The following is an 18,462-nucleotide window of genomic DNA, read 5'->3' as shown; positions in this document are numbered from 1 at the left end:
CCAGATTGTGTAAAAGGGTTTTTTTTTAATCAGTTCTAAATCTACTGCCTTGTAATTTCATTGTGTCCTTTTTTCCTCCTATCATGGGCCAAGGTATATATATCATTCATTTATCTACATCATAGCTCCACTTAAACCATTGTAGCATCTTTAAGAGCTCCTCTCTTGAAAGGCCATAAGATCTTTCTCTTCTGTGGATCTTTATTTCTTTTATAACCTTGATGAAGTGGCTAAATCTGACCCACACATCTAATTGTTTTGCATTGAATGCACTCTAATTGTAATTAGAACTTATATAGCACTTTTCATCTTCAAGGCACTTTACAATTATTTAAGTAATTAATTCTCACCCTCTGAGGCAGATATTATCATCCCTGTTTATGAGATGAGGAAACAGAGAGGTAAAGTGACTTATCCAGGGTCACAGAGCAAGTTAGCACTAGAACTGGAATTCTAGTGCTCCTTGGTCTTGCACTAGGATACCTTTATGCACAAATCAGGCAGGCAATTGCATTATATAATGCACAACTCTGCCCTTCCCTCCTCTCCCTGTTTTTTAAAAAAACCCATGGACCGTTTTTACAGCTAAGGTTGCTCTAATCTATCAGCAAGCAAAGAGAGACTCCATAGTGCTGTATTTATTAAGCAGAGATTTGGTGCAGTAATTAGAACAAAGTAAATTGGTTGGAGTTCACTTTAGCCTCCATATTAGGAAGGATGTTATGTTAGAAAATCAACTGTGAAATGTGAACTAACTGTATATGCACATACACTTTAAACAGGAAAAGGACAGAATTCTGGTAAGCTAAACATCTTTGTTACCATATAGGAGAGACAGACCACAAATCTGCACATGCAACTCAAATGACCTTCTTCTCTTCATTCAAATTCACTTTAAGAACAACACCCTACTTAGCTTTAGGAAAGCCTTTCAGAAGTAATCCACCAAAAATATTGGCACCATATCAAGATTGGTGCTATAAAAGGTGTATATTATGTGTATGATCTAGACTGCAAACTCTTCAGGACAAGGACTTTGTCTTCCTTTACATTTGTACACCACCAAGTACACTGGTGATGCTCACTAAATAGAAAGCATAAGTTCAAATGCGAGTCTAAGGGCTCTTAAACACAAACTTTGAAAAAAGCACTTGAATTGTAAACAACTTTTTGCTTCAGGGATGTACACAGCTTTTAACAAAAGAAAGGACATTTTTTCATAAGAGTGCTGTGAAGATTTGTTTAGGCCCTTCATCTAGACCACACACAATTCTGATCTAGATACTCTGCTCACACAGGTTATATAATAGTTAATGCCAGAAAATATGTAGAGTGAAGCTGCCATGTCCAAGTTAATAACTCCTGGAAAATGTAGTGATTCAGAAAAGAGGATGGATACCTTCATTCATTTCCCATTCTTTATGGAGGTTCTGTCATTGTCCCTGGCACTCCCTGTTGGTAATCTGGAAAACCTAGTTGTGCAATGGGACATTCCATTGGCCCAAATGAGAATTTTCACACATGATCATATTACATGGGTGGGAGAATGGAAAATTTTATGTAGATCTTGCAGCACACAAAATGTATAAAACCATGTTTTGTGGACTTGTGTCTATATGGAGATGCAAAATGTTTCTGGGGAATATAGCACTTAGATTGAAATAAATAGGAAGTTATGCCAAAATTTATGTAAAATCATCCCATATTTATTCAGTATATAGCATGAGACATCAGATGGGTTGAGGCCTCCAGGCACTACTGTACTATACATTTTTAATAAAACCTTAAATTTTGTAGCAATTGAGTGATTTGACAAGTGAAATATTTTTGTATAAATGCAAGCATTTTTTTTTTGCTGTAAGTTAATAAAGCAGAGATCTGTCTAGTCTTCTTAACGTTTGGATCTTGTTGTTTTGACAGACAAGCATGCACAAAGCAATGCAATTGCTGGAGTAATATTTAGAAGCAGCTCAGGCCACCAACATATCATTTAATTTCTTTTGCAGCTAGTGATACAAAATAGTATGTACTTGACACTCAAGTTAAATGACTGGAGATCACATGCAAACATCCTTATCTAAGCAAAACAGCATTTTGTAATAGCATTCTTACTGTCCATTTAAGGAACTGCGAAAGGCTAGCCAATCTTAGAGGATACAGAACTAGTTTAGCTTGTCTGCCAGGCAGAAAGCTTACTCTAGCAAATGTGATTTGATTGTAAGATAAAATATAAAGAGGGAAGTAGTTGAGCCAGCCATACATTCTAGCTCTTTAGCCCACAACACTGGTGTCAGCTTTGATCCCTCTCTCCTCCTAGCTTTGTCACTTCTTTCTCTGGACTGTATTGAAAAATCAAATTCTTCCTTCCTGTCAACAGGGCCAAAACCTTTGTCCCCATCTGCTCTTCTTCCACATTAACCTCTTCCTATGACCTCTCTTACCAACTTGAGTCCCGCTCTACCCTGTCCAAAACACAGCTGCTAAAATTATGATGTTCCTCAGAGATAGATCAGACAATGCTGCTCCCCTCTTCAAAACTCTTCCCTGGTTCCCCCTTGCCTGAAGTAACAAGTTTACACTTCTTGTCCTTACCTTCAAGGCTATCCACATCCACCTCAGCCTATACCTTGAATCTATTTGCTTAACCTGTGCCCTCCTTTTACCCTTTCACTACTCCCATACCACTGTCCTCGCCCCCCCATTTAGTTCCTTCTACTCCTCTCTCTATGCCAAGGCCTCACCATGAAATCTAGTCACTTAATAGCTGGGCCAGATATTTGCAGCAAATATCCTAATTATGACTGCTCACAGTGAAGACCAGAAAACCACCCTAAAGAGCAAGGAAAAAAAAAAATTAACAGGCCTATTTTTGTTCACTCATTTGTCCAATTTAAGCTCACTTAAGTGAAGATTATGTACATGCAAGGCTCTACATACTCTACAGCAAACGATGTAAATTTGCTTTGATAACAAGTCTCCCTGACTTCTGCAGCTCTCCAGTGAAGCAGACTGGAAATTCCACAACCACCTTAGGTAATTTAGAAATTGAAGGTTTTTTTTCTTTTTACTAAGTTAAATATGAAAATAAATAATGCAGTCAGGAAAGTATCCCTTCTGGAGTGTAACATGCTGCCTCCACATTCTTCAATTTGCTGCAAGATTTTGTATTAAAAATGCATAACTGCATTGTAGAATTGGCAGGAAGTGAAGCTGGTTGTTTTGGCCCACAGGAGTAGGGAACAGTTGGGGCTTTTGGCACATAGACAGGCATAGCAGACACTTTGGGGTTGTGGAATAAACTTGTACCTGCACATTTCTGTGGAAGTATTCAGCAATGCTAGAGTAGAGAACAAGGCTGACATTTAAGTTCTCAACATTATGCTTGAGTTAACATCCAAATCTGCTGAATGGATGCGGTTCCCATGTCTCAGAATTACTGTTTCAGGCCATTTACAGACTTGGGGAGACTTCATTGCATTAAGCTTATTTTTGGAAGGTTTTCTTTGCAATCATTGGGTCTTGAGATGGATGATTGATTTTTTTCTTTTTTTTAAAAGAAGAAAGTTCAGATACTGGAGCATAATTCTTGCGATAGACCCTGCTTCTAAAAGATGCAGCAATCCGTAACATTTAGGCTGGTTACATTCTCAAAATGTACATGACACACTTTGACCATTGTATGGGAAGAGAATCAACAGGAGAATGGTCCTAAACTTCTTGCAAGGATTTATAATATGTTATGCATACAAGCTATTCTAAGTTAATTATAACACAGCCTGTGTAATTTAAATAAAAATACACCCTTTAAACTTACAGAAAACAGCTTTAATCTGGCTATTCATTTATAAAAGATGCATTTGTGTATGCATCTTTTAATTTTAGAATCTCCCTTTGGTTATCCCCAGATAAGATTGTTTACTTACAACCAAGTCAGTTCAGTTTTAATTTTATGTTGTGCAGTTATGTAAAATAAAAATTTATGTTCTTACTGTAACATTTCTGTGATGCAGTCTGTCAGATGTGCCTTTGTTCATACAAACATTTTGAATTTTACATTTTCTTTCTCAACAGTGGTATTTTCCCCTTAACTGTTAAATGTTGCTAAGTGGTTATTTTAAGTTTCCATGTAGGCTGGAACATAGCCCAAAATAGGGCTACAGAAGCTCTAATTTCACAGAGCAATGGTACCCAGTAAGGCTGTTGTGAAATCCAAAAGGAGGGTTTCCCCCCTCAAAAGTAGCTAGGTAAAGCCAAATTCAGCTCCCAACTCTTCCTAGGGAGCAGTGTCTAATTCTATCCTAAGGGGCAACTGAGCTCCAGTGAATGAGCATCTCGGACATCTTAGCTGGGGCAGACAAATGTGTGTGGCAGGGTTCTTTTCTACCAGGGAGCTACTGAGGTTCCTTAAAGGGGCTGCAAGTGATGAGAGTAACATTGCTTGGGTTGGAGGTCAGGGACTTGAGTTGTGATTAAATATATTTTGGAAACCACAGCATTTATAGCAATTTTTTATTCAACGTTTAAAAGATTTCAAGAACAAAAAGTGATTCAGTGGAAAATGCCTGTTTTATATTGAAAAAAGTTCTTTTGCAAGAACATGCATTCCCTGCATTTACCTACAGTAATCAATTTTAAAATGCACATGCATTTTTGGACTTCTTGTAGTATATGTATAATATTTCAAAAACTAAGCAGCTATTGTCCTGAGCAATATATGAAGAGTCGTCTTCTTGTACAGTTTTAAAATACCCAGTTGTAGGACATTTATATTGACAGTAAGCAGAGAATAAATCATAATAGACTTTAAACATTTAATGTGCCTATTCATCAAGTAAGGCAAGAGCTCTCCTGTGGGTAAGTTAACAAAAACATTGTGTCAATGTAATATTAATATTGTACACTGAACCTGTAGTATAGTATAAAGACACATACAAGAAATGTTTTCATGAACAGTAGGTTCGGACTACATTTGTGTTACAATAAACCAAGCTTGTATTCCACCATCACATGTGGTTCTCCCATAACTTCACTCTGCGATGGGTCTAGAAAATAGACAGTAAAATATTTACAAAGTTAGTAACACTTTGAAACAAACTATCATAAGACAAGATGACTATATTTCCTCTAGATGTATATGTTTATAGGAGGGGTTCTCAAACTGGGGGTTGTGATCCCTCGGGAGGTCACAAGATGGATACATAGGGGTCGTGAGGTGTCAGCTCTGTGGGGTTGACAGCCCTGAGCCCCCATTACATTAAATTGCCACCCTCCCCCATTTTTAAATTTATAAGGAGGGGGGTCATGCTCAGAGGCTTGCTGTGTGAAAGGAGTCACCAATACAAAATGTCTGAAAACGTCTGGTTTATAGCAATGTGCACATCTTGATTACTGAGAAAAGTTCTGCAGTGTATGCTTCAAATCTGTCGACCTTTAAATATCTGTTCTAAGCAACAACCGGGGGAAGGAAACCCGGCAAAGGTTTCCTTTCTAGGGAAAAGGAGGAGGGGCAACGGGAAGGTATGCTATGTTCAAGCACCAGAGAGTTACACATCATACAAGACCTAGGACAATAAATTAAGTACAACAGACAGAAAAACAACAAGTTTTAAACTTCGTTTTAAGTTGAAATGGCATATCAGCAACATGAGTGTGACAAAAGAAAGTTTTACAAAGTAATGATCAAAGCCCAGTACTTAATTAAAAAAAACAGAATTAGAGAATGGTTACAACACTAAAAAGCAACAGTGAAAATTAGTTTCAAGTGGGTACATGTGTATAGAAAAAGACAGAGCCCAAGTCTAGTAGGTAAGATAGTATATCGAAAGAGAAATATCAGAATGAGAACTTCAAACTTCACACTAAAAAACCAGCAATCATACTGGAGTGCAACCCAAACACCACATGTGGTGCTTCATTTAAACAGGGCTTCTAGGAGCAAAATTATGCATGGGGGCAGACTGACTCCCCCTTCATATCAACCACTGGAGTGGGGGCAATGCACATTGGGGAGCAATATACTTTGCCCTAATGGATAGGGCAGACAGTGCTCCTTCTATGCACAGTACAAACTGGGCCCCTCTGAGGCACATTCCCTTCAGCACTCCTCCAGGAATACTGAGGCACCATAATTTAGCCCCAGATGATAAAAACCACTTCTCCAATAAATTTTTATTGGCATTTATTCTCTTTCACTACTATTAAAACATGAGTTAGGGGATATGTTACACATCCAAATACAAGACACAATTTTGCTTCACATTTCAGGATAACCCCAGGAGAACAAGCAGCTTCACCATATTTATTTTTTTCCTGATATATCCCTTTTCTAACCTCTAAACTTGAATTAATAAAAAACTGTCGGGGGCACAGAAATCTTGACAGTTCACAAATCTCACCTTTCTGATAGCCCTGAGAAAGTTTTGACAGCTTACAAAATCTTTGAAAGAAAACATAATTTACCATTAAGAATATCCTCAAAACCAATGCATTCATCATTTCCTCTCAGTGTATCCAGCGCTATATTTGAGCTATGCAGAAACGGAAGACGTTGGATCTGTGAAAACACAGCAAGAGTCAGAAAGAAACGCAGGTTTCTCATATTCAGGCTTCCCAAGTCCCGACTGTAATTAAAAGTGACAGGCAAAGTAATTTGTTCTTTGGGAAATGACAGAATGATAACACGGACTCGAGTGTAGAGATATTCTAGCCTCCACACATTTGTCTCAAGACCTGTCTGGCACCTCGTCCTATAGTCAAAGCATGGGATCAAAACATCAAAATGCACTATCATGAAAAACTGTTTTCAATTTCAGTAGGAAAATATGCCCACTGTTTTCTGCCAAATATCTGTGAATGGTCACTACAAAGTATCTTTACCTTGAGTGACAGCTTGAGAGTTACAAGATTAGTAAACATACATTTCAATAATTTGGTAAGCTAATTTATTTTCAATTTTATTTTTTCAATCCATATATCAAAAGAGAGTAAAAAGCACATCAACAGGCTATACCATTATATTAATGAACTTGTATGGCCCTCCCTAAGAGTCATTAGATTATGAACATCATTTCTCCGATCTCCCCTAGAAGCAGCCTTAATGAGGTCTTGGTCCATGATTAGGGCTCCTAGGCACTACAATAATACAAACAAACAACAACAACAAAGCTTGAGATTGGCTCTTGCTCAAAAGGACAGGTTTATGTCATGTGCACCATCAGACCACCATATGATTGTGGAGGAAGGCTCTGCACATGTCACTGCGTATGTAGTAAGGCAACTGACTAAAATGACAAGTAAAGAGCTCAGATCACAAGATGCACATCAGACAGCAGCATATTTGTATTCACAACTGCCTTTGACATAGAAAAACTTTACTGGTAAGTTATTGCGAGTACTTGTTTTTTATATATAACAAAGCATAGCTGTCTCTTGCTTGTGGGTATACTGGATTTGTAATTATCCATAATATTTGCTAGTACAGCTGCACTTTAATCAGTTCCAATACTAATACTATTCCAACTCAAATGCTGTAAAAAGGTAAAGTTAAGGTATAGGCACATATCACTGGTAAGAGTTCATATTATCTTCTAAGAACACTAAAGATAACAAGCAAAGGCCAACAAGTATCCTAAGGTCACAAGAATTTCTTCTCTCCTGCATAACTAAGGCAATCCACATGTAGGGGGGAAAATGTCTTTGCTCTCACCACTCTCCCTTCCTGCCAGATATGCAAGAAGCTGTGGGAGAAAAGCTCTCCCCCAACAGATCTCAGATCTGCAGGGAGGAGTGACTGGGTGAGAGCAGGAAAAATTCCAGCATTTCTTGTAGGTCTTCTGGTGTCTGCAGGGCAGGAAACCCACAGCAAACCTTATGAGGCTTGTTGTGGGCCAACACCTAACCCTTAGGATGGGGTAGTTCCCTATTCCACCTAAACACACATCTGTAGTAGGTGCCTTAGCCGCAAACAAGCCCAAACAGGCTTGTCAATCTTTAATTACCTCAAATACATTCACTGGGGACAAACAAGTCTACTATGGCTTCTGGGGGTGGAGTGGGGGGAGGGGGGAGGAGACGGACATGCAGCAGTCAAAGATTATCTCCAATGAACTCAGAAGGGGTGGTGGGTACAATCTCCCACTGAACTTAAACTTTGGGGGCTGGTCCCCAGTGAACTTTCCAAGGCTTACAAAGAAGGGCTGATGGGGGGGGGGGGGGGGTGCACATAGGGTTTTACTGCCCCCATCTCTCCCCCATCTCCTTGTATGCTCCAGCCTCCCAAACTCCTTTAGTTTGCAGGAGCACAGTTCCCTTCCTGTGATTCCTCGGGAGGTTTGCCAGAAAGAACATTGGTCTTGGGGAAGGAAATCAGGGATATAACTTCCATTCCAGTGGTCCTCCTCCCAAGGCCTGCAGGTTGGGAGAATCTCACACAAGACTTAAGAAGTTCAGCTTCACTTCACCTGGAATTTGCTATGATAACAGAACTCAATGTTTCAAATAAGCAGCGTTAGTTTTCTCATGAGCAATAAAGTCAGTTCTGCTTAGAGTTTGCTTGAAAAATGTATAGAAGATGAACAGCTGTTATCTAATATATTTTGAAAGAAACAAATGCTTTTTAAAAAGCATGTTTGCAGATATGTCTATAACTTAACTAAGGCAATTCATATTACTAGAATAATTAAAAATGCCTACCTGCTTTGCTGCTTTGAATTCCATTTGCAGCTTTAGAGGTGCATGGAGTCCTTGAATATTTCTCAGAGTCGATAAATTCATTTTATCTTGGTTTAGCTGAAACTATCAAAAGATTTTTTTTTAAAAGCTCCATTTAATTATAGCTATAGAAAATATATTTGTAAAATTATACTTCAATGAACATGCATATGGAAAACATCCTCAGCAAAAAAAAAAAAAAAAAAATACAATAAATAGGTTGCTAGATTTATAAACCTCGATGTGTAAGAAAATTGCCAGAATATTAACTCATTTGTTTTAAATAACTGAGAAAGAAAAACTAATTTTAAAATCATGCATTACATGCTGCTTGCTACTTGCTAAAGCTGTATTTTGTTATTTTTGGCAAGCAGAATACACAGGACTCCACCAAGTGGAGAAGTTGTGTATTACTTTGAAGTATCACTAAGCAATTTCAAGAAATTATTAAAATATTAGTAGCCCAGAAAGGGGAAAGCCAAGCATCTTGGCCCAAAAGAATCCATGGCAGGCCTTATAAACGGACAAGAAGAGTAACTTCTTTTGCTATCATTGAAAAATATAAGAAGCCTATATTTGGCAAACTTTTCCTATTTCCAGTATAATGAAATTACTTTATATACAATCTCAGCAGATATTTATTTTTGTTAAATATCTTGTACACAAGTCCCAGTGTTTTAAATCATTTAGGAAAGCAAGTGTTGAGTCTTGACTCCTTACTGAGTCCGCTGGCACTAATAACAAGAAATATAGCGTATGGATACCTACTTAATAGGTACTGGTTTCTGATAACAAAAGACATTTTGATTGGTCAAATAAACTTTTCAAGTATAAATTAAAAATCATTTTGCATGTATTTCCAGTATTTCCATGGGAGGGAAGGGGAGGGGGGGTTTGGCTCCAGGTTTTGCATTGATGCTACTGATAGCAGCACCATATTCAGTGACAGAAGATTGTGATTTTTCCTGGTTTTTGTATTTTCTTAATATTCAGAAGTTATACTTGTAACGTTTATGATAACAATATATTGGTGTAAGAGTCATTGATGTTTCCAAAGAAGACATTTAGCATAAACAAGCAGAAGTATAAGTCACAGGACAGGATACCATCTCTAGGCAAAACATCAAAGGTCTAGTCCATGGGTTGGCAACCTTTCAGAAGTGGTGTGCCGAGTCTTCATTTATTCACTCTGATTTAAGGTTTCGCGTGCCAGTAATACATTTTAACATTTTTAGAAGGTCTCTTTCTGTAAGTCTATAATATATAACTAAACTAGTGTTGTATGTAAAGAAAATAAGGTTTTTAAAATGCTTAAGAAGCTTCATTTAAAATCAAATTAAAATGCAGAACCCCCCCAGAGCGGTGGCCAGGACCCGGGCAGTGTGAGTGCTGCTGAAAATCAGCTTGCGTGCCGCATTCGGCACGCGTGCCATAGGTTGCCTACCCCTGGTCTAGTCGGTCTCTGTAATTTTCATCAGAAGTCCAGAAGCTTTACTTCTTTAGCTTACAACATTAGCCTTGCCAGTGTCTTTTGCTGTTTAAAAGTGGGGCTTATGACATACCAAGCAAAGATATTTAGTTTCTTTGCTATTAATGCAATTTGTAGAGTTTATAAACTTCTACAGCAATAAGAACAACCATAACCATTTCAGCATAATACAGGAGTAATATTTTGGTATATTACTAAAACACTTTTAGGTTCATATCTCCTGAAGATGTTTAGTTCTACTCCATCAAATCTCCTGTGCTGAGATAAACCCTAGCAGTTCTTTCAGCTACACCTCTACCCCGATATAACGCGACCCGATATAACATGAATTTGGATATAACGCGGTAAAGCGGCGCTCCGGGGGGGCGGGGCTGTGCACTCCAGTGGATCAAAGCAAGTTCGATATAACGCGGTTTCACCTATAACGCGGTAAGATTTTTTGGCTCCCGAGGACAGCGTTATATCGAGGTAGAGGTGTATTAACCAACCCCCACCTGTCAAAAATTCACAAATTATATCACAGCAATACTGCTGTTAGGCATCTTTATTCAATTAATGTTAGAATGCTATTCACCACTGACTGGGATGCACTGAAATTGCATTTGTCAAGCAGTTAACAGTAACAATAGCCCTTAAACTTTGTAACTAGCTGATGGTAAGAAACTTTTAAAAGGTTATCAAATTCAGTATTGCACTTACATTTTTTTCTGACAGTTCCAAAGGATGGCTGGGCAAAAGTTCATTTTTTACACTTGTAAAGCTAAAAATGCAAACAAAAGGGTTTTTTTTTAAAAGTCACAGAAGAACCAAAAATCAATGCACCAATTTCTAGTCTGACATTAATTCCAGATACAAACATCAAGCTATAATTAGTGCTCATTTAGAACAAGGAAAAAACCTGTACAAGAACTTCATTCTTTTTCTGCTTCAGCTTCAAGCTTAACATAAAAGCAGTCATGTTTTTTCTTCCCCCAGCTCCAGCTCACAAACAGAAGACAAATTTAACTTGACTACCTGAATACACCCTGGTGTTATTGGTTAATTTATGGATAATCTACATGTGTGACTAGGGTGACCAGATAGCAAGTGTGAAAAATCGGGACGGGGGGTAATAGGTAACTATATAATAAAAAAGCCCCCAAAATCAGGACTGTCCCTATAAAATCGGGACATCTGGTCACCCTATGTGTGACCCTAAGAGCATCCTTGTGCCAAAAGACAAGGGTTTGCCTGGTACCCAGCAATGAGTTTCAGCTGCCCTGACCAATTCAGTGTACCCCAACTCGCTAATATTACAATCTGTATCTAAAAGGTGTAATGTAATATGTCATTGGAAAACTAATAACTCACTGATCATTAATATTCTTGTGTGATGTATGTACAGTCAACCCTTGAAGAACTTTACAGATAGGCTGGAAATATATGACTAAAAGGTGTTTATCAAATCCCCCTGACATGCCTGGTTTAAACAGGTTTTCCTCAAACAAAGGAAAAAGGCCAGGTGTGGCCAAATTCAATGGGCTACTCATTTGTATGAGAAATTGCAGGAAGAGCTCATTTGCATTGTAAAAGTCACCAGTGGAGGAGAAGACAGCATACAGTCTGCAGGAGGCAGCATGGCATTCACACGCAGCAGGGAAAAGGAAATGTATCTAGGGATACACTTCAGAAGAATACATTTCAAAAATTTACCAGACTATAGAGGGGGAGTGAACCCCGAAATTACCCTTCACCTGAGGAGACAAAGGAACCAAGCACTTTAAGCTCTGTGAAGCTCAGAATTAGAAGAACTCAAGTTAGCAGACCCTGGGTTTGTAAACCTAAGGCTTAAACATCTACAATCATTTGTAATCACAGGTTAGGAATTGTTGAACCCTGGGTCTTAACCTGGGGTTCCAATGTTTACACTGCATTATGCAGGCCCGAGTCCAACCACTTATATCCCAGTCTTCCAAGCACCCTCTCAAAATGTGGCCACTTTAGCCCTTTGTTCATAGTGCAGCATGGGAAAACTTGACTGTCCACCCAACTTGACAGTTCAGAGGATAAAAAAAGTCAGCCTGTGGGATACTTTTGGCAGACTCCCAGAGCACAAGACTAGTGGGGCTACGTCTATGCTACAAAGCAACAGGGCTTGAACACGGGGTCATGGTTTGACTGAGGCTTGGACCCGCCACCCCGTGGGGTCTTGGGACCCAGGGTCCGAGCCCTGGGTTACCACAATTTGTGTGCATACAGGTGGGATTAGGTTTGAGCCTCAGATCGAACCCTGAGCTTACACTGCAGTGTAAACATACCCTTGGTGAGAAACACTTCTTTGAACAAGAGATTTAAACCAGGTTTTAGTCTTAGAAGCGTGTTTTCACTTTTATTTCCTTGTAATCCTTTCTATCTTTATTCCTTATACTCGGTATCACTTAAACCTATGACTTTTTGTTTAATGACCTTGTTTTACTTTTACCATAAATCAATTCAGTGCTGTGATTGAAATAAGAGCATTTGTAACCCCCCCCCCCCCCCTGAATTAATGAGTTGCAGTGAATTGTCTTTTTAAAGGAGCAACAAATGACTACTCTGTGAATGTTCAGGAGGGCTGGACACAGCACAGTGACGTCTCTGGGAAGCTTGGGAGTTCACCGATTGTTTCCTGCAAAGCAAGGTTTGGATAAGAGTCCTAAAGAGTCTGATGGCAAGGCGGACAAGCTGGTGTGTCAGGGAGTTGTCACACAGCTTAGCAGTAGCAACACACTGTCCTGCTGAGACTGAAAGGGGTAACTTCACGATTCTGGGAACCTCAGCAGATTGTGGTAATGGTAGATGGTTCTGTGGAAATTCAGGACTGGGAAGACACTGGGGTCACTCTGCAAAAAAGTAACTGGATGGTGGAAGCCAGGGTGTGACCTCCATGCTTGTAAAGCTAGCTATTGGTATCAAGGCAGTGGGCCATAGCAGCATAGCATTTAAGGCACTCACAGTTGTAGGGCAGGTGGTGACACAATCCTTACCAGTCTGGATTGAACGTCACAACATGGTACTTAATTCCCTGACTATACTGTTACATGCAAGCCTCGGATTTTCTTTCTGAATCGGTTCGATAAGCATTTTAAATTTCAACAGAAGTATTTATACTTCTATTCTAGATGTATATTTTATATACACACATGTATACAGATATGGTTCTGACTACCAACCATCTGAAACATTACCACGTAGTGTAAAAATATTAGGCCATTTTCCACATTGTTAATTCTATTTCATATGTCATTAGTAGCTGAAGTCAACCATTTTGGCCAACGTTAAAAGAGCACGTGCAACTACTTTCTTTAAAAAAAAAAAAGAAAACAGTTCATATATGAGCAGGGATGGAAATTAAGCTTTTTCTATCAGTTGTTTAAAGGTGCAGCCTTATACAGATCACTAATTACACAGCTGTTTGTATTTATTATTTGCTTCTAAGAATGAGGTTTCATAGGAAACAAGCTCTTGACACAATGCTCCTACTATAATTATACATAAAGTGACTATACCAGTGGTTCTTAACCAGCACACAGCTGCGGCCCATGTAGATGTACAGGTAGTATATACACCTCTACCCCGATATAACGTGACCCGATATAACACAAATTCGGATATAATGCGGTAAAGCAGCGCTCCGGCGGATCAAAGCAAGTTCGATATAATGTGGTTTCACCTACAACACGGTAAAAAATTTTGGCTCCCAAGGACAGCGTTATATCGGGGTAGAGGTGTATATTGTGTGGACGTAGCCCACATTGAGAGCTGCATATGCAGCCCACGATGGTAAATAGGTTGAGGACTATTGGACTAGACATATCTTTTGATATAAAGTATATGGCCAAGAAGCGCATGTTCTAAAACAGGTGCATAATACATATAAACTTTCTTCCTATATACTTAGAATTTCAGTTTGGTTATGGTACACTATATTAGCAGGCAGACAAGGCATACCCTCTGCGTAGAATATCATGACCTCCAAATGCTCCACTAGCTGAAAATTCAGCAATTGGGATGCTATCCTTAAGCTGAGATCCAACTCCTCTGGAATTCTGAAACAAAAAGCAAGGATTACTTTTACAGAATTAGGACCCATTCAGTGCTTCTGTTAACTCTGACAAATGAAAATTTAGATTAATTTCTTGGTAGTTATACCAAAAAAGAGTTATCCATTGAGCTGTTTGATGTCTCTTTAAAACTACATATGCACAAGCCTTAGTCTTCAGGGTGACTGATCTTTAACTGAGACTATAAATGCCATTTAATTAGGACACCTTGAAGTGATTCAGCAGTGCTTAGATCTCTTGGAATAGTGTAATATCATGTTGTTTGCTCCTCAAACTTGCAAAGGCAGAACAAAAAGAACTTAACACTCTTTTACTATGCGTATGACAGCACCTACCTAAACTGGGTCCCAATCCTGATTGGGGCTTCTGGGCACTACTATAACACAAATATGAAAATGACTGTGCCATCAATTAGGGTTTAGGAAGAAACTTCTATGAGCAGATTGTTCCATAATTGTCCACTACAAGGTTTCTTGCACTCTTCTCTGAAGCATCTAGACTCTGTCAGGTGGAGGATACTGAACCAATGATCAGACATGGCAATTGCTATTTTTCTTTATGCAAAGGGTAATAGAGAAGGTAGAAGACAGTTCTACTTCATAGGGGTTGACTGGTGTAGCTGTCCGGGGAATTTTGTATTCAATTAAGTTTAAACATCTTGTTACCCCAGAAACATAGTAACAAAGTCGAGGAAACTCAGGGAAGATCAACAAAATGTATGTATGTATTTATTAGGGGGTGGGATTGAAGGCACTGACTTTCCAGGAGACACAAAACAGTTAAATAAATGCAGAAGACTGGCACTCAGGAGATCGGGGCTCTATTCCCAGCTCTGCCATTCAGCTACTGAGACCTTGGACAAGCCACCTCACCTCTCTGTGCCTCCGTTTCCCCTCTCACACTGCCTGACTTGTCTATTTAAACAGTAAGCTCTTTTGGACAGAGACTGTTTCCTACTATGTGAACGTACAGTGTTTAGCACAATGGAGCCTCCTTGCACTATCATCACACATTTGGAATATGAAAATACAGGAGAAATTATTATTGTATAAGAGGGAATGACTAGAAAACAATGGATGAAGTAAAGTAAACAAAGGCCGAGGAGCCAGAAACATTCCCAAGAGTGAAACACATCAAGTACTTGACAGGGGGGACGGATAGCTCAGTGGTTTGAGCATTAGCCTAATGAAACCCAGGGTTGTGAGTTCAATCCTTGAGGGGGCCACTTAGGGATCTGGGGCAAAATCAGTACTTGTTCCTGTTAGTGAAGGCAGGGGGCTGGACTCGATGACCTTTCAAGGTCCCTTCCAGTTCTAGAGGTATATCTCCATTTATTTATTTATTTATAAGTACTGCTATTGCTTCATAGACTTCTACTTTAAGGCCAGGAGGGATCATCCTGACCATCTAGTCCAGTATTTTTCAACCTGGGGGTCGCGACTCACAAGAGGGTCCAGGGTCAGGTTTAGGGGGATAGCAAGCAGGGAAACTGCAGGGGCCCTGTGAAGTTACATGCTTCAGCCTCAGGTGGTGGGGCTCAGGCTTCAGCTTTACCCACACTGCCCTAGGCTGAAGCACGAGCTTAATGTAGGGGGGCCACAATTTTTTCAATCGGGGGGCACACTTTTTTTTTTTTTTTACATATAAAGGTGGTCACTGGCACAAAAAGATTGAGAAACACTGAGCTAGTCTGACCTCCTACATACTGCAGGCCACAGAACCTCATCCACTCACTTCTGTAGTAGGCCCATAACCTCTGGCTGAGTTACTAACATCTTCAAATCTTGATTTAAAGAATTCAAGTTACAGAGAATCCAACTTTATTCTAGTTCAAAACCAGCAAGTGACCTATGCCCCATGCTGCAGAGGAAGGTCCCCAGTGTGCCTGCCAATCTGACCTTGGAGAAAATTTCTTCCTGACCCCAAATATGGTGATCAGTTAACCCCTGAACATGTGAGCAAGACTCACCAGCCAGAAACCCAGGAAAAAATTCTCTATAGTAACTCAGAGCCCTCCCATTTTAATGTCCCACCTCAGGCCATTGGAGCTATTTGGTAACACCCAGAGCACGGAGAGGTGCTCCTTGTAGGCCATCTCATCATACCATCCCCTCCATGAACAGCCTTAAATCAAGTTAGGTTATTTGCCCACACTACTTCCCTCGGAAGATGGTTCCAGAACTTCACTCCTCAGATGGCTGAAAACCTTTATCTAATTTCAAGCCTAAATGTATTGATAACCAGTCTACATCCATTTGTTCTTTTGCTAGCATTGGCCCTTTAAGTTAAATAACTTCTCTCTCCCCCTCCATGGTATTTATCCCTCCGATGTATTTATAGAGAGCAATCATATCTCCCCTCATCCTTCATTATGTTAGGCTAAACAAGCCAAGACCCTTAAGTCTTTTCTTGTAAGGCAGGATCTCCATTCCTCTGATCATCCTAGTAGCCATTCTCTGCACCTGTTCCAGTTTGAATTCATTTTTCTTAAAGATGGGAAACCAGAATTGCGCACATTATTCCAGATGAGGCCTCACCAGTGCTTTGTACAATGGTAATAACACTTCCTTATCTCTACTAGAAATATCTTGCCTGATGCATCCTACAATTGCATGAGCCTTTTTCACAGCCACATCATGTTTGCAGCTCATAGCCATCTTGTGATTGATCAATATAACCACCTTTCTCTTCTGTCACCTCTAACGGATATGATCCCAATTTATAGCAAAAATTCTTGTTGTTAGCCCCTAAGTGCATGACCTTGCACCAAAAGCAGGGGTGGATACCTAAACATTAATCGTTGCAAACTCATGGGAAAGGAATAGCAGGAGGCATTGACAACTCTTGCCACTCTATCACAAGTCTTGCACTATACGGTGTTCTTCTTAAAGCCCCAACTCCTAGAGTCAAATGATTCTGTATAAACCTCAGCTTTCATTGCTTGGAAGTAATCGTCTAGTCCTCATGGCTGCCGAGCCAAGCTTTAAGACACCCTCAAATGCACCCTAAAAGCTCAGAAACCAAAAGGCAAATAAAAAAAACTTAACTCCTTCCCACCGAAAACACCCACTAGTGACATTAAATCAAACTCTCATATTCTGGAGTCGGGGTTAGCGATGCGGAGTGGGAAACTATCCCAGTGGGAGAAGGGGGGATAATTTAACAGATTCCCATCCCTGAGATGCTGATCCCACAGGGGGGGTGTGGGTGTGTGGTGGGGGGGTCTGGTGCCACGGCGCACGTGACACTGCGGGGGGGGGGGGGGGCGGGAGAGAGGCAGGGAAGGAGCCGGGCGGGAACGAGCTGCTGCTGGCGGGAGCGATTCCCGCTTCCGATTCACCCCGCACTCGTCGCTGCTCCCAGGCACAGAACCGCAGAGCACGAGCCGCCTCCCCGCCGCTGTAAACGCGGGGCCCGGCCACCCCTATGACTCAGCACAGCCTCGCGGCCAGCCCCGGACTGCGGCGACAGGGCCGCGGCGGTGCGCGGGGCCCACACGGCACAGACGCCGACGCCCCCTCCCCCCGGCAGCGGCCGAAGCGCCCCCGGAGCCCTGCACCCCGACCCTGAACTCACCATCTTGTCCCCCTCACACACAAACCGTCACTGCTTCCGCCTGCACTGATGACCTCACTTCCGCTTCCAGCGCCGCGTATACGTCACACGCAAGAAACGCGGTGAGACAGAGCAAGGCGGGCCTGTGGCCGGGGGCGGGGCTAGGCCGTGAGCGCGGGAGTTTGCAGCGCTGCCTCAGGTGTTCGGGCTGGGGGAGGTCGCGTGGGGCCGGGACCTGCAGAGTTTCCGGCTGCGGGGAAGAGCCGCGCCGCGCCGCGCCGCGGGCTGGGGACGCTGGCCCCGCTGCTGACTCATGCGCAGCCGCAGCTTTGTGTGGGGAGGTTGCTGGGAACAGTTGGCCCCGGCCCCACGCCTAGGCCAGAGGGGATCTCCAAGGGGGGATGAGTCAGCGGCGGCGTGAGGCAGTTGCATTAGAGGCCGGCCGGGTTCTGGGAGTGTTAGCGGGAGTGGGGTCTGTAGGACGTCATGCGGCAGGTAACTGTCCTTCATGCTGCTGAGCCCTGAGCTGGAGTCCCGCGTGCAGGGCTGAGATCCAGACGTTACAGGAAAGATGTGGACAAATTGGAGAGTCCAGAGGCAGTGGTGCGGGAAGGGGCCATGGCCCTC

General features: G+C 41.2%; 1 protein-coding gene across 1 annotated transcript; it reads right to left on the bottom strand.

Moving 5' to 3' along the window:
* Window positions 1-4,730: 4,730 nt before the first annotated feature.
* On the bottom strand, window positions 4,731-17,937 carry LOC113406833 (proteasome maturation protein). Its single transcript, XM_026653608.1, has 6 exons — window positions 17,857-17,937; window positions 14,168-14,265; window positions 10,898-10,958; window positions 8,692-8,793; window positions 6,460-6,553; window positions 4,731-5,042 (listed from the first exon to the last, which is right to left on the bottom strand). The coding sequence occupies exons 1-6, from the start codon at window positions 17,857-17,859 to the stop codon at window positions 4,975-4,977; spliced, it is 426 nt and encodes a 141-aa protein (XP_026509393.1). The 5' UTR covers window positions 17,860-17,937; the 3' UTR covers window positions 4,731-4,974.
* Between the last annotated feature and the right edge of the window lie 525 nt (window positions 17,938-18,462).

Source organism: Terrapene carolina, unplaced genomic scaffold (assembly GCF_002925995.2).
Source record: "Terrapene carolina triunguis isolate 2854851 unplaced genomic scaffold, T_m_triunguis-2.0 Scaffold141, whole genome shotgun sequence".
Lineage (NCBI taxonomy): Eukaryota > Metazoa > Chordata > Testudines > Emydidae > Terrapene > Terrapene triunguis.
Note: the sequence above shows the minus strand (reverse complement) of the source record. Positions and strands in the feature narration are given on the sequence as shown.